We start from the raw sequence: 16,822 nt of genomic DNA, 5'->3' as shown, positions 1-16,822 counted from the left end.
AATTATGTTTGTGTGCTTATTGTGTTGTATACAACGAGTGTATATATATACATTGCACCTTACTTTGGTCTCATAGGCCACATAAGTTATGTGAAAAAATAAAATAGTGAAAAAAACAAAAAACCTTCAATTACAAGTAAACTAAAGTTTACCGGGTGAGCGGCAGTCGCCACTGTTGCCATACGCGGCTCATTTTCTGCAAACTTCACGGCTCTATATCTCGGTAAGTACCGATGGCAAAAATTTTTTTTTGGGACTAAAACACTCAGAAAAATAATCTTAACATTTTCATAAGAAAAAATAATTTTTTTTTTTTTGAATATTTGGCGACATAGAATGACAGTTTCAGAGAGGGGCCTGAAACAGTCAAAGGGTTAAGAGTCTTCAATCTTTCTTCATAAGGAAGATTTCTAATGCTATGTATTAATTTAGTCATCCTACGCTGAATGTTTTCTAACGAATTTATGTCCATTCTGTAATATGGAGACCAGAACTGAGCTGCATAATCTAGGTGAGGCCTTACTAATGATGTATAAAGCTGCAGTATGACCTCTGGACTTCTGTTGCTTACACTTCTTGATATAAATCCCAGTAATCTATTTGCCTTATTACGTACGCTTAGGCATTGCTGTCTTGGTTTAAGGTTGCTGCTCACCATAACCCCCAAGTCCTTTTTGCAATCTGTATGGCTAAGTTCTACATCATTTAACTTATAAGTACTAGGGTTATGGGCACTCCCAAGCTTCAGAACCTTGCATTTATCTACATTGAACTGCATCTGCCACTTTTCTGACCAAGAATAGAGTTTGTTTAAATCCTCCTGAAGTTCCATAATATCTACGTTTGAATCAATTATCCTACCTAGCTTTGTGTCATCGGCGAATTTGCTCATATCACTAGTAATTCCCTCATCAAGATCATTGATATATATTATAAACAACAACGGGCCCAAGACTGATCCCTGTGGAACGCCACTTGTTACAGATCCCCACTCGGATTTAACCCCATTTATGGACACTCTCTGCTTCCTGTCAATGAGCCATGACTCGATCCACGAGAGCACTTTTCCCCCAATGCCATGAGCTGCCACTTTCTTTAACAGTCTATGGTGTGGAACTCTATCAAAAGCCTTACTAAAATCTAAGTAAATAATATCAAATTCTTTATCGTGGTCAACAGCCTCAAAAGCTTTACTGAAGAAAGTTAATAAATTAGTTAGACAAGACCGGCCTCTTGTGAATCCATGCTGAGTATCATTAATCAAGCTATGCTTATCGAGATGGCTTCTTATAATCTCAGCTATAATTGACTCTAGTAATTTGCCTACAATTGAGGTCAGGCTTATTGGGCGGTAATTTGACGGTAACGACTTGTCCCCTGTTTTAAAAATAGGAATTACATTAGCCATCTTCCACATATCAGACACTACACCTGTTTGAAGAGATAAATTAAAAATATTAGTTAATGGTTCACAGAGTTCCATTTTGCATTCCTTAAGAACCCTTGAAAAAACCTCATCAGGACCCGGCGACTTATTTTGCTTCAGTCTGTCTATCTGCTTCACAACCATTTCACTAGTGACTGTGATGTTACATAATTTATCTTCTTCTAGCCCACTATAAAAATTAATTACTGGAATATTGTTAGTGTCTTCCTGTGTAAAAACTGAGAGAAAATAATTATTAAAAATCGAGCACATTTCATTCTCTTTGTCAGTAAGGTGCCCATAGTTATTTTTAAGGGGACCTATCTTATCTCTAACTTTTGCTCTATAGACCTGGAAAAAACTTTTTGGGTTAGTTTTAGAATCCCTAAGAACTTTAATTTCATAGTCCCTTTTAGCTTTTCTTATCCCCTTTTTAATGTCCCTCTTAATGTCAATATACTGATTCATAAGATGACCCTCACCTCTTTTGATACGCCTATAAATTCCTTTCTTATGCCCTAGTAGATATTTGAGCCTATTATTCATCCATTTTGGGTCATTTCTATTTGATCTAATTTCTTTATATGGGATAAACGTTCTTTGAGCAGCATGTATAGTGTTCAGAAAACTGTCATATTGATAGCTCACTTCGTTACCCCAGTCAACAGATGATAAGTGTTCTCTAAGCCCATCATAATCTGCTAAGCAAAAATCTGGGACTGTTACTGAGTTATCGCTACTATCGTACTTCCATTCAATGCTAAATGTAATTGATTTGTGGTCGCTAGCACCCAGTTCCTCTGAAATTTCTAAATTATTAACAAGGGATTCATTGTTTGCCATAACTAAGTCAAGCACTGGTGATAAGAAGACAGCCAGTAACCTATACTCGATTTAATAGATTGAAGTTTGTTGCCGAGCATAGTAGACCAATGTTGTTGCCAATGGGTGTGAAGGTGGGAAGATATTGCAGCAAAATAGTCCGTAAATGGAATACCTCTATATGAAACTGGTAGGTCATGTACTGCTGACCGCGCAGCAGTGTCTGCCTGTTCATTGCCCTGTACGTCAACATGACCAGGGACCCAACAAAAAACAATACATGTAAAGATGCGGCATAGCCAAAGTTGGATACGGAGGACTAAGGGGTGAGGTGTATCAAATTTCTGTATAGCCTGTAAAGCACTAAGGGAGTCTGAGACAACCACAAATGATGACACAGGCATAGATGCAATACGGGTAAGTGCTGCAAGGATGGCATACAATTCAGCAGTAAAAATACTAGCCGAAGATAGTAAATGCCCTCGTACGATGCTGTCCGGAAACACTGCTGCGAATCCTACGCCGTCAGAAGACTTAGAGCCATCTGTGTACACAGCAATGGCATGAGAATGAGAGTAGAAGTGGTCAAGAAAAAGAGAGCGGGAAGCGACCATAGACAGTTGGGCTTTCGAGCAAGGGAGAGAGAAAGAACAGACTCGAACAGCTGGAACTTCCCAAGGGGGTAGGGAAAAGTGAGATGCTACATGAACATAGAAAGGTGGTAATTGAAGAGAAGACAAGAGCGAATGAAGGCGAAGAGAGAAGGGACGAAGTAAACAGGGGCGGCGAACAAATAAAGAATGTCTACTAATATCAGTGACCATTCTATAAATGGAAGGATTGCGGAGATCATGAGAGCGTACATAGTAGCGAAGGCAATGGGCATCACGGTGATCGCATAAGGATGGAAGGTTCGCTTCTGCATAGAGGCTCTCGACAGGGGAAGAGCGAAAAGCACCAAGGCATAAACATAATCCTTGGTGATGAATGGGGTTAAGGCTAGAGAGAGTAGCAGGAGATGCCGCTGAATAGATCTGGTCACCATAATCAAGTTTCGATAAAATGAGGGTGGAATGTAGGCGAAGGAGGGTTCGACGATCAGCTCCCCATGAAAGATGAGCAAGGGTTTTAAGAAGGTTCAGCCGGCTGTGACAAGTTGCCTTCAAAGAGGTAATGTGAGGTTTCCAGGATAACCTACGGTCAAAGAGGAGGCCCAGAAACTTGACTATCACGTTCAGGGATACGGGAGCCATAGAGGTACAAAGGATGATCGGAGATGACAGAGCGTCTAGTGAAAGTAATTTGGTGGGTTTTAGTGCTGGAAAATTTAAACCCATGTGTGGTGGCCCAATTAGAAACATGGTCGACTGCATGCTGGAGAGAAAATGTAATGAGGTGACAGTCAGCGCCTGCACAGGCAACAGCGAAGTCATCAACATAGAGTGATGACCAAATATTTGATGGAAGACTAGAGGCCAAATCATTAATAGCAAGGAGAAAAAGTGTTGTGCTCAGAACACATCCCTGGGGGACACCTTCAGCTTGGATAAAGTCCGGGGAGAGCATATTATTAACCCAAACACGGAAATGCCTGCCAGTTAAAAAGTTCTTAAGGAAGGATGGTAGATTGCCTTGAAGGCCTAAGGAGTGGGCTTGGGCTAAAATATTATACCTCCAAGTTGTGTCATGTGCCTTCTCAAGGTCAAAAAATATGGCAATAACTGAGTGGTTATTCGCAAAGGCATTATGAACATACGTATCCAAGCGTAGTAAGGGGTCTATGGTAGAACATCCCTTACGAAAGCCATATTGACGAGTGGAGAGACTGTTGTGTGTCTCTTAATACCACACTAAACGTCTATTTACCAGGCGTACCATCACTTTGCAAACTGCACTGGTAAGAGCAATGGGACGATAGTGGGAGGCTTCATGTCCCGTAGTGCCTGGTTTGCGGAAAGGGAGAACAATGGCAGATTTCCACAGCTGTGGAAGAACTCCTTGTGACCAAATAAGATTGTAAAGGCGTAATAGGACTGCAAGGGCTGACTGATGTAAATGTTGTAGCATACAAATATGAATGTCGTTGGGCCCAGCTGCCGATGATCGGCAAGCTGAGTGTGTTGCCTCCAGTTCTTGAAGTGTAAAAGGCACATTATACTGTTCTTCTCTGAGAGAAGAAAAGTCCAAGGGTGCTAACTCTCTGGCAGACTTTGAGGAAAGAAACGAGGGGCATAGATGGAGTCCCTGAGAAATACGGACCAGATGATTGCCAATTTCATTGGCAACATCTAGTGGGTTCGCTATATCAACACCGGCAACCCGCAGAACAGGAGCCGGGTCAGGAGAATATTCACCACTCAGTTTTCGTACTTTTTTCCAGACTGCACTCATAGAGGAAGCAGAGGTGATGGTGGAGTCATAATCTCGCCAGCAAGTGCGTTTAGCGTCATGGATGACACGGCGAGCGATCGCACGCTTCTGCTTAAAATCAAGAAGTCTCTCCGTGGTTCTATTGTACCAGTACCTGCCCCATGCAGCGCGTTTCAAACGTACTGCATGAGCACAAGCAGGAGACCACCAAGGCACGCATTTCTGAGAATGCCTGCCCGAAGTTTGGGGTATACAATTAGAAGCTGCGGTTAAAACGGAGGACGAGAAGAGGTGTAAAAGCTCATCAATGGAGGACGAAGAAGGAACCTCTCTAAAAACAGTTAGGTGTGAGTAAAGGTTCCAATTTGCCTGATCAAATTGCCAGCATGGGATGCGAAGAGGTGGTGAATATGAAGGGGAAGTAAGAATGATTAGGAAATGATCGCTGTCATGTAAGTCCGGGAGAACAGACCAAGTGAAGTCTAATGCAGCGGAGGAAGAGCAGACTGAGAGATCGATGCAAGAGAAAGTATGAGTCCAAGGATCAAAATGGGTGTGAGTACCTGTATTTAAAACATGGAGGGGGTGGGTGGCAAGAAAAGCCTCTAACTGAATGCCACAGGAATCACAGTGAGACCCTCCCCAGAAGAAATGATGGGCATTAAAATCGCCAAGTAACAGAATCTGTGGCGGTAATGACGAAACAATAAAGGCAAAATCTGGAATAGGTAATGCCCGAGAAGGAGAGAGATATAAAGAACAGAGCGTATACCACCTATGCAAGTGGATACGGGCTGCTGTGTAATGCAGCGAAGTATGAACAAATAGCTGATGGTACAGAATATCAGTGCGTAGAAGAAGGGCACTTTCATTAAAGGTCCCATCAGGAAAAGGATCTGAAGAATACAATAAATTATAGCCTGAGATGGGAGAGATAACAGCAGAGTGTAATTTTGGTTCCTGTAAGCAAACACCAACAGGGGAAAACTGGGAGAGTAACATCTGAAGCTCACCCCGATTACCCCTGAGACCACGTATATTCCACCGTAAATAGGCCATGATTGGCAATGATAAGATACTTGAAATCCGCAGGTAAGGGTTCCTACGGACTAGAGGGGTTAGAAAAGTCCACATGCAGAGGCAGCGGAAAACGTTCAAGCAGCGAAGGAACGGTGCGCTGTGAAGAAAGGAGTTGCGCAGATGGAGGAGAGGAGAGAGAAGGAACAGAGGGTGGATCAGTGTTCATTGATGGTTTGGTCTCTGCAATATATTCAGAGATTGCTTCAAGTGTTTCGGAATTCAGAGACGTCGTATGGGAGACAATATCGGAGATGGTAGGGGCAGGATGAGTAAAGATTGGAACGGTAATGGACTGTACCAAGGTAGGGGGGGCAAAAGGGTGTAGGGAACTGGAGAAGAAGTATGGAAGGGGGCAGAAGAGGCAGAAACCTGGGAGGTGCATAAGAGGAAGAAACCTGGGAGGGAACAGGGGAGGTAGGTATAGTACGAGGAGAAGGGTGAACCTCTACACTTGTAACAGAGCCAGTGAGAGGGAAAGAACCCAGTACAGAGACAGGGAAGGTAAAATGAGGAGGTGGAAGTAGGGAAGGAGGGGTTAAAGGACCTTTTTTTGACTTCTGAGAAGTAGAGGGACGATTGCGAGGAGGTGTCGTACGAGGTCTCGTCGATACTGAGGCTTGTGAGGGAGAACACTAAGAAGCGTGAACAGACTGAGGCGTTGAAGTAGGGATGTCTGAGCCTAGGACAGCAAAGGAATTAGATACAGGAGTGACTATGGGAGAGGGAACCACAGAGGAGGCTGCAGAAGATGGGACCCCAGAAGTGGGGGGACGTTTTGAAACATGGGAATAAGAAACACGAGGTAGTCTCCCTCGGAGGTGGAGATGAGAAACTGCCATGGCATAAGGGAGACCTTCTGCCTCTTTGAGGTAACGGATTTCCCGCTCATTTAAGTTGACTTGGCAATGGCGAGAGTACGAAGGGTGAGCCTCATGACAATTAAGGCAAGAGGGAGGTCGATTGCAAGACGTATTAGAATGGTCATCGGCACCACAGACTGGGCATTCGGCTATGGATCTGCAATATTTCGCTGGATGGCCAAATTGCCAGCAATTTCTACACTGTTGCGGTGTAGGGATCACCTTTCGAACTTGTAACCAATGTCCTGCTACATAAACTGAGGATGGGAGTTCACGGCTGTCAAAAGTTAAACGAGCTACATTGCGGATTGGGAGATCTTGGAGTTCCAGCTGTTCAAGAATGTCAATGCCACATGTCTGGAAATTTTGTTGAACTATGGTATGGGGCAGAATGACGGTACCACTACAAGAATTGAGGGAATGATGTTTTTCAATAGTGACAGGAACAGTATCTATATGGGAAAGAAGAGAAAGATCATGAGCTTGGGTAGCATTCTGTACAGTGATGATGCACGTACCGCTCTTAAGAGCATGAAAAGAAATATCTTTACCAACATGGCGTAGGAGTGCCTTGCCAATACTGTGGTCGGAAAGATAGGCGGTAGAGGAAGTCGGTCGTAAAGTGAAGAATTTAGTCCATTGTGCAGTCTGAAACTGAGCGTGGAGAGGGAGTGCAGGACGTGTTGATCTTTTCTGAGAAGAATGAGAAGGTGGAGAAGTATCATCAGCAGGTAACTGTCGTTGGCATTTAGGCATGGGACCAGAATTGGTCCGACGTGGAACGGGCCGGCGATTCGAAAATTGCCACACTGTAGAGGGAGAGGCCGGAAGCATAGTCAAAGGAGAGCAGAGGTCAGATAAATCAAAGGAGTCAGTCGAGACCTCAGTACCTGAAGCGGGTGAGGAAACAGCACCGGCAAGAGGTACAGAGGTATGAGGAGTGTCCGAAGAGTGGTCCAAAGACGAGGCGGGGTCAGAACAGGGTGCGGTATCAAGAAGGGGCCCGGGGGAATCAGGTTCATGGACTAGGGCTGCCATGGTTAGGTTACTTCCTTCTTTTTGTTTTGAAGGAAAAAAAGAAAGAAGAAAATAAAAATAAAAAAAAGAATAAAAAAAGGGGGGACCGGGGAGGGATAGTTCCTAGGAGGAATGAAAGGGCCAGAAATCTCCCTCTGCGCCCAAGAGGACCTCAGCACCGTAAGTACCGTAGATGCAGCATGGAACCCGTGCCATACCATACCCATCATGCCAGTAAACTAGCAATCCGGGATAGCAACCTCACATCTGCCGAGCTACCTCAGTGGACAAAACAGAGGGCGGCTGGATATCCACCACAAAGCATACCTCCTTCGGCCACCACCCCCGGAATCCGAAAGGTGGCTTCCAGAGATACACCCGTTGCCTGAAAGACACCCAAAGCCACTCTCCGGGATACCGGAGAGAGATTGGGACATCCCCAGGCGACCCAGATTCCACAGCAAACTACGCCACCACCAAGAACCTAGGAACTAGCACGCCTGTGGGAAAAATCCCAAAGGCCAAAAAGAGGAAGGGCAAAAGGGAGGGGTGGGGAGGGGGAGGAGGAAAGGGAAAAGGGGAGGATGGGATAGGGAAGGGGGGATTGGGAGGTAATTAGGTTCAGTCTGAGGAAGGAGACCGACAGGTCTAATTCCTCAGACCAAGAACCTCTTCACCACGCCAAGGAGCCCCCCTTGAAGAGGTAATCCATTCCAGACACCCAAAAATATTAGCAAAAAAAAATGGAATGGATAAATGAACATTTAAATAATTTTTACCTTTATTGAAGAGTCTTGTTGGTGTATGCAAAACAGTGAGGAGAGGAGAGGGAGACGAGTTTATTGTTTCGAGACAGGATAAAATGCTTAAATATGATGCTTAATTATCTATCGCAATTTATCTAATATGACATAATAAACAATATTAATTAAGATAGAAACATGATATATACTCTAGAATGAATAAAATATGTCATTACATAGTGGTGGTGGTGTTGTTGGGTTTATGAGGGCCACTGACATCATAAGCCGTACATATAGTGGTGGTGGTGGCGGCAGCAGAGGCCACCACCACTATTCACACTGAAACAATGTACGTAATTTATAAATAAGAAATATTTACACTTACCTTGGAGGAGATGCTGGCACTGGTTTAGGGTGGTGGAAGATACGCAGGGCGGCATTTATTGTCATTGGCCCTATGTACCAACATTGGAGGAGTCAGTTTCATGTCGTCCTTTTTCTACCGCTTAACTTTCTTGCTACACTGTTAATGCTACACTTTATCGCTGGCTGGCGCTACATCCTTTATCGACTCCTGCTGCTTTAGTATCGTACATATCGTAGAATCGCCGCATCATTGAAGAAGGCACATTCTCCCCTCTTTCTTCCTCCTTCACTTTCGTACTTTGCTTGGAGTTCTTTCTTGAATTCTATCATGTTTCTCACTTTCTTTACCAAAGGGCTGGCACTAGGAACTTTCTTTGGGCCCATGGTGGCTTATTTTGCAGTTGCACTCAATCAATAACCACAAAAACAATGCATAATCATATGCGGAATCTTCCTCACCCAGACACACAACCAGACTCACGAATGCAGCAGGTGGACGCGTCTAATACGGCCAATCTCCAAAATAATGGCCAATAACCGGGATATAATTTCGGCTCAAAAAGCGGGCAAAAACCGAATTGGCCAATATCCAGAACAGCCGATAGCCAATGGCCCACTGTACCTGTTTTTGTATGCCAGCAGATTTATGATACACCAAGCTCAAATTTCAGTATTTTTCTTTTTTTTTATAATTGAGGAGTAGTGCTAAATCTGAATTTTATCTGAATAGGAAATCAAGGTGGAGTTCCTTTTATCAAGAGTCCCCTCACAAGCACCAAGGTCCTCCCTCAAGATGTCTTATTCTAAGTTTGGTGGAACATATGATGCCTTTCTACTCATCACTCCCCCACACAAGTTTTATGAAACATTTACAGAAGAGCTCCTCAGTGCTGAAGAAAGTTTGGAGAGCTTCTGTGCAAGGGTTTGCTACAGCCTTATGTGCTAGCTGTCCTACTCATTGAGCCTTCATCACACTCTGCTTTTTACCTTTTAATTCCTTAACTTTTTCAGAGCTCAAGTAGAGATGAATTGGAAGAGGAAGAAGACTATGAAGATGAGGAGGAGGAGGAACAACATGCAAGGAAAAAGACCAAGAAGCATCAACGTTCTAGGTGGCTGTAATAATATCCTCCAAAACCTCAGCATCCTATACATCACAGCAAGTCATCCTCACATTCATGGTGAAATTATTTAAAAACTAAAGGAAAAGATAGCCTTCACTTACAAACGGTATAAGCTGATATTTTTTTTATTAAGACATCGGCCGATTCCCACCAAGGCAGGGTGGCCTGAAAAAGAAAAACTTTCATCATATATATGAGGTTTTATCCACATCTGCAAGAAATAACCCTTTTTTTTTTAATTTTGTCTGTAAATTAAAGCTCCAATAGTATGGAATAACTTACCTGATGTGCCTACTGTATCAGCCACCTTCATAACAGACAATAAAAAACAACTACTTTAATGATGTATATTCTGTTATGCTAGATTACAAAACCACCTAACCTGTATGTAGGGCTAACATCTGCTGTCATTCATATATCCTAACTATATTATGTCCATTATTTTTTTAAAACTCATATTAATTATACTGTATGTCACACCACATTAGATGTCACAAATAAATTAAGACAGTTCTCCAAACAAAAGAATGTAATGATAGTTGTTAGAGTGCAATGAACACTTTTCCGTGTTGAAAGAAAACCCCATATGTTGACGAGAGACAAAACTGATAGGTGTGCTTGCGCTTGTGTACAGCCAAAGATTTTAACTCTGCAACCACATATGTATAGGCGAGTACACACATGCTTGAAATCTGTGAACATACTTTTTTTTTTCCAACACACTGGCCATCTCCCACCAAGGTATTGTGACCAAGAAAGAAACATTTTCACCATCATTCACACATAATCACTGTCTTTACAGAGGCACACAGATATGACAGTTCATATGTCACTCCAAACAGCAAATATCCCAAAACCCTGCTTTAAAGTGCGGGCATTGTATTTCCTACCTCCAGGACTCAAGTCTGGCTAATTGGTTTCCTTGAATTCCTTCACAAAATATTACCCTGCTCACCTCCAACAGCTGGTCAAGTCTCAAAAACCATTTGTCTCCACTCCTGTCTAACATGCTTACACATGCCTGCTGTATGTTCAAGCCCCTTGCACAGAAAACCTCTTTTACCCCCTCCATCCTTTACTAGGATGACCCCCCTACCCCTCCTCCCCTCCACTACAGATTTATACACCCTCCAAGTCAACCTATTTTGCTCCATCCTCTCTAAATGACCAAAATACCTCAGCAACCCCTCTCAGCCCTCTGAGTAATACTTTTAGTAACTCCACACCTCCTGTTCAAATGTCACTCCAAACAGCAAATATCCAAAACCCCTCCTTTAAAATGCAGGCATTTTACTATCCACCTCCAGGACTTGAGTCTGGCTAACCAGTTTTCCTGAATCCCTTCACAACACTCCAACAGCTCAAGTCTCAAAACATATTTGTCTCCATTCACTCCTGTCTAAACACACTCCACACAGATCGTATATGTTCCATTCATAGTCGAAAAAATCTAAACATATGTAATGCTGCAATATTAAATCATAAATAAATATGAATTTCTTTTTCACGTTATTGTTTCATTTTTGGTGTCTAGTGTTAGTAATACAGTGGTACCCCGAGTTTCTGCCATAATTTGTTCCAGAAAGCTGTTCGAGTGTTGTTACTGAATGAATTTGTTCCCATAAGGAATAATGTAAATTAGATTAGTCTGTTTCAGACCCCCAAAAATACACTTACAAAAGCAGTTACAATAATACACTTCCATAATTGTTCGAGTTGGGAGCTGTACGAAACTCGGAGTACCACTGTACTTATTATATCTACAAGGGTTTTGTATCATACAAGACAATATTGATGTAGGTACTGACAGACAGATGATTCATCTTGTAAACAGACAATGTAAACTTACGGTATTGATAAATACAGTAAAGTAAATGCATTTTCTCTTCCTTGTGATTTTCTTAATCACATTTGCTTTTCTCTAGCTTACTTTATTGTAACAATACAGTATATAATACATACACAAAATGTGTGTTAATTAACTGTTTATGTTATCAGTAAGGATTCCAGTCAACAGTAGGCAATTAGCAGTTAAGTTTTTGAGGAGTCAAAAGTTATATGTGGACTTTTGACTGCGCGGGGGTTATCGACGCCTCTAATCCCCGCATTGTTTAAGGGTCAACTGTATATATAAATTAATTTATACATCCCAGAATTTATATTTATATTGCAATCAATATTATTTTTTATGCAGCTTGATTTAATTATATTTTGCTCAACCATGGACCTGCTTGATACAACCTTCATGGCATTTTCAAAATCAATATTATTATAATTATAATCAAAAGAAGCGCTTAACTGCAAGGGCCAAAATCAATAGGGTGGGTAAAATCTCTCACATGAATAAACAAAGCATTACTCTTGTCCAGTTCTAGTGTACATAAGAGAAATTATTTGTTGGTTTTCTGTATATGTTGAATTTAAATTCTTAGTTCCCTTAATAATTAAAACATTTAATAAGGCAATGAGTTATTTCATTCAAGCTCAACATTAAACATATGGGTGGAGCTAGACTAATTGCAGTAGGAATTGGCTATATCTGTATTCTTGGGCATTAAGCATAAAATGTAATCCACATATCTATATCATTTGGATTTATCAAGAAAAATTCTGTTAAGCAGTTTTGTTTCAAATGATTCCACAAACTGCTAAGGACTGGTGAGAGGATTTCCTATTGCCATACCAGATTTCTGTAAAACTTGTCATTAACACAAATTTTGTATCAACAATGCAAAATTTAACAAGTTCAATGATTGTTGGCACAGGCAATGGTAAATCGTAATTACAGAGGTCTTCAGATGCAAAAATGAGTCATCAACTGGCACTTTTGTGAACAACGATGTGACATCAAAATTAAGCATACTGTAATAATTTCAGTCAATCATGATGCTTAGTTTGTAAATCAAATCAATACATTATTCTTAACATTAAACTTAGAAACTTTGCCTACAACTGGGCTCAGTATACCTACTAGCCATCAGAATAATATGTGGGCAACTGAGCCAATGAAGATAATTATGGGTCTGGCTAGATTACCTGACTTGGGTGTTTCGATTAATTCATACATGTATAGCAAAGAAGGATTGGTGGCCATAAATTTGTTTTGCAACTTACAAATTATTGACTTTTTGAGTGGTTGCAAAACTGACCAAAACCTAGAGCAGCAGTTGTGTTCATATTTAACCCTTTCAGGGTTGGTGCCGTACTAGTACGGCTTGCACGCCAGGGTTGGTGCCATACTAGTACACATAAATTCTAGCACCTTCAAATCTAGCGAGAGAAAGCTGGTAGGTCTACATATGAAAGAATGGGTCTATGTGGTCAGTGTGTGCAGTATAAGAAAAAAAAATCCTGCAGCACACTGCATAATGAGGAAAAAAAAATCTCTGACCGTGTTTTTGGTTTAAAACAGCGACTTTACAGTGTATTTTCATATGCTATTTATGGTTGTATTCTATTTTTCTTTGTCTCATTTTATAGAATGGAAGACATATTACAGAAATTGAGATGATTTTTATTGGTTTCACAATGAAAAGTACCTTGAAATTGAGCTCAAAGTAGCAGAAATGTTCGATTTTTACCAAAAACAAAACATGCCATGTGTCCAATACACATCAACTGGTGAGTCTAATATTCTTTCATAAGTGTGCTGATATTATTTATACCATTTCTACACTAATGCAGTAGTCTGCATAACAGTAAATCTTCTATTTTTTGTGAGATTAAAAATTCAAAGTGGAAAGCAAAAGAAATGTAACAGAGGCCTGGGGACGTGACTAATGAACAGAGGAAATGTTATTTTAGTGCCAGGAATGTCTGTCTTGTTTATTCTGGACTCTATTTGGAAATTGGCATCTTTTGAAATTTGTGTGAAATTGGCAAAATTGCCAATTTTGGACCACTTTATTGGATAGTTGAAATTGGTAAATGGGTAGTTTCTTGTACTCATTCGATAGAAAAAATGGAGTTCTAGCGAAATAATTATGATTTTTGTCAACTGGTACATTGGAATTGGCCGAAAATAGGGCTCAAAGTGAGCGAAATCGCTAATGCGTAAACATCGTCGAGACCGCTAACTTTGCGAGAGCATAATTCCATAAGTTTTCCATCAAATTTCATACTTTTGGTGTCATTATGATCGGGAAAAGATTCTCTATCATTCCAGGAGAAAAAAAAATTATATTTTTTTTTTTTTTTTTTAAATTTCCGACCCTGAGAACAAGTTTAGGAGAGGGCCTGCCGACCCTGAAAGGGTTAATGTTTCATCTGACAAGTTAATTACAAAGCTGTTATTAGCATGTATATTCCAGTCACTTTTTCCAATTAGATTGTCTAACTTGCATTTTAATTTGTTTTTGAGTTCATTACAAACTCACAAGAGTTTATTGTATACCCTGATTAAAGCAATATTATTTGGATGTCAATATTCAGAATGCCTTCTTTTCTAAAATTTTAGTAATTTCAACACGTTTCTGTAAAATAAGTCTCACGATATTATCAAAAGGGCAATCTTTCATACCAAGAAGTCAATTTGGCAAAAGAGATTTAGGCAAAACATGTTCATTAAAACAATTTTATTTAAAATTAAGCAGAATTTTAAGCTTATGTGACTCGATCAATGCAGAAGATAACTAAGGAAACAAAAGGAGCATGATTAGGAAAACTTACCAAGAATATTCTGAAGGGTCATGTGGCATCCATTAACCCTTTGACTGTCGGTGTCGTATATACATATGTCTTATGAGCCAGTGTCGGTGACGTATTAATACGCCAAAATTCTAGCAGCTTCAAATCAAGCAGGAGAAAGCTGGTACGCCCACATGTGAGAGAATGGGTCTGTGTGGTCAGTGTGTGCAGTATAAAAAAATCGTGCAGCATGCAGTGTATAATGAGAAAAAAAACTGACCGTGTTTTTGGATTAAAACGCCGACTTTGAGGTGTATTTTCATATAGTACTTGTAGCTTTATTCTCATTCTCTTGGTCTTATTTGACAGAATGGAAGACATATTACAGAAATAGAGATGATTTTGAGTGGTTTCACGAAGAAAAGGACCTTGAAATTGAGCTCAAAGTAGCGGAAATGTTCGATTTTTCCCTAAATTTAAGAGGCATTCTAATACGCAGTCACGAATGGATTGACATTATTTATACAATTATTACAATAATGCAGTAGTCTGCATAACAATAAATCTTCTACATTATGTGAATAAAAATTCAAAATAGAAAGCAAGAGTAATAAAAGAGGGGCCTGGAGACATGACCCATGAACAGAGAAAATGCTATTTTAGTGCCAGGAATGTCTGCATTGTGTATTCTGGACCCTATTTTGAAACTGGCATCTTTTAAAATTTGTGTGAAATTGGCCAAATTGCCAAATTCTGACCACTTTATTGGGTAGTTGAAATTGGTAAATGGGCAAACATTTCTTGTACTCAATCGATATAACAAATGGAATTCTAAAGAAATAGCTATGAGTTTGGTTGACTGGAATAATGGAATTGGCTGAAAATAGGGCTCAAAGTGGGTGAAATTGACTGTGTGTATATATCGCCTAGATCGCTAACTTTGCGAGAGCATAATTCCTTAAGTTTTCCATCAAATTTCATACTATTGGTGTCGTTACTATCAGGAAAATCTCTATCATTTCATAAGTTGAAATATTTTTTTTTAATATTTTGTGACACAGACACTTGAGGATTTAGGGTCTCGACAGTTGTAGGCTTAAGACCATCATAAACAGGTGATGTCACAATATGCATAATAAGGGCATTCATGATTTCTCACATTATCAAAGGATAGTAAAAATAACAGGACAACAGAAGACTTATAAAGTACATAGCCAAAACATGTGAGTGTAATGAAGATTTAGTCAGGTCACATGTAAGAAAAAAAAATAGAGTGACATGTCAGGCATAGTTTAAAATCCTCACAAATTCTATGGCAGGCCCCATCATTTTATTTCCCCTCATGTGGCAAACTTTAAAAAACAAAGGACACTTTGAGAGCGAATATTTTTCTAAGCAGAACTTTTTTTTTTTAATCCTTTCAGGGTTGGCAGGCCCTCTCCTAAATTTGTTCTCAGGATTGGAAATTTTTTGGAAAAAAAAAAAATATTTTTTCTTATGAAATGATAGAGAATCTTTCCCCAATCATAATGACACCAAAAGTATGAAATTTGATGGAAAACTTACGGAATTATGCTCTCGCGAGGTTAGCGGTCTCGATGATGTTTATGCAGCAACGATTTTGCCCACTTTGAGCGCTATTTTCGGCCAATTCCAATGTACCAGTCGACAAAAATCATAACTATTTTGCTAGAACTCCATTTTTTCTATCAAATCAGTACAAGAAACCACCCACTTACCGATATCAACTATCCAATAAAGTGGTCCGAAATTGGCAATTTTGCCAATTTCGGACCACTTGAAATTTGTGTGAAACTGGCAATTTTGCCAATTTCACACAAATTTCAAAAGATGCCAATTTCCAAATAGGGTCCAGAATAAACAAGACAGACATTCCTGGCACTAAAATAACATTTCCTCTGTTCATTAGTCACGTCCCCAGGCCTCTGTTACATTTCTTTTGTTTTCCACTTTGAATTTTTATTCTCACAAAAAATAGAAGATTTACTGTTATGCAGACTACTGCATTAGTGTAGAAATGGTGTAGAAATGGTATAAATAATATCAGCGCACTTGTGAAAGAGTACTAGACTCACCAGTTGACGTGTATTGGATGCATGGCATGAATTATTTACTTTTAAACTTTGGCAAAAATTGAACATTTCTGCTACTTTGAGCTCAATTTCAAGGTACTTTTCATTGTGAAACCAATAAAAATCATCTCAATTTCTGTAATATGTCTTCCATTCCATAAAATGAAACCAGGAAAACTAGAATACAACCATAAATAGCATACGAAAATACACTGCAAAGTCGCTGTTTTAAACCAAAAACACGGTCGGAGTTTTTTTTTCTCATTATGCACTGTGTGCTGAAGGATTTTTTTTA

The 16,822-nt window shown here is 40.1% G+C and overlaps 2 protein-coding genes across 4 annotated transcripts in view; one reads left to right on the top strand and one right to left on the bottom strand.

Annotated features, from left to right (window-relative positions):
- Window positions 1-12,273, top strand: part of LOC128696388 (uncharacterized) — an 853,106-nt gene extending 840,833 nt beyond the window's left edge. For all 3 annotated transcript variants that reach the window (XM_070092516.1, XM_070092515.1, XM_070092518.1), the window contains one exon: window positions 9,696-12,273. In XM_070092516.1, coding sequence (XP_069948617.1) covers window positions 9,696-9,806 — 111 coding nt within the window. In that variant the 3' untranslated portion in view covers window positions 9,807-12,273. The remainder of the gene's footprint in view (window positions 1-9,695) is intronic.
- The window catches only part of LOC128696393 (secreted frizzled-related protein 3), a 181,404-nt gene that overhangs the window by 55,055 nt on the left and 109,527 nt on the right, over window positions 1-16,822 (bottom strand). The window lies entirely within an intron of this gene.

This window comes from Cherax quadricarinatus, chromosome 39, assembly GCF_038502225.1.
Source record: "Cherax quadricarinatus isolate ZL_2023a chromosome 39, ASM3850222v1, whole genome shotgun sequence".
In the NCBI taxonomy this organism is placed as follows: Eukaryota; Metazoa; Arthropoda; class Malacostraca; order Decapoda; family Parastacidae; genus Cherax; species Cherax quadricarinatus.
The sequence above is the reverse complement of the archived record's forward strand: the minus strand, read 5'-3'. Positions and strand labels throughout refer to the sequence as shown.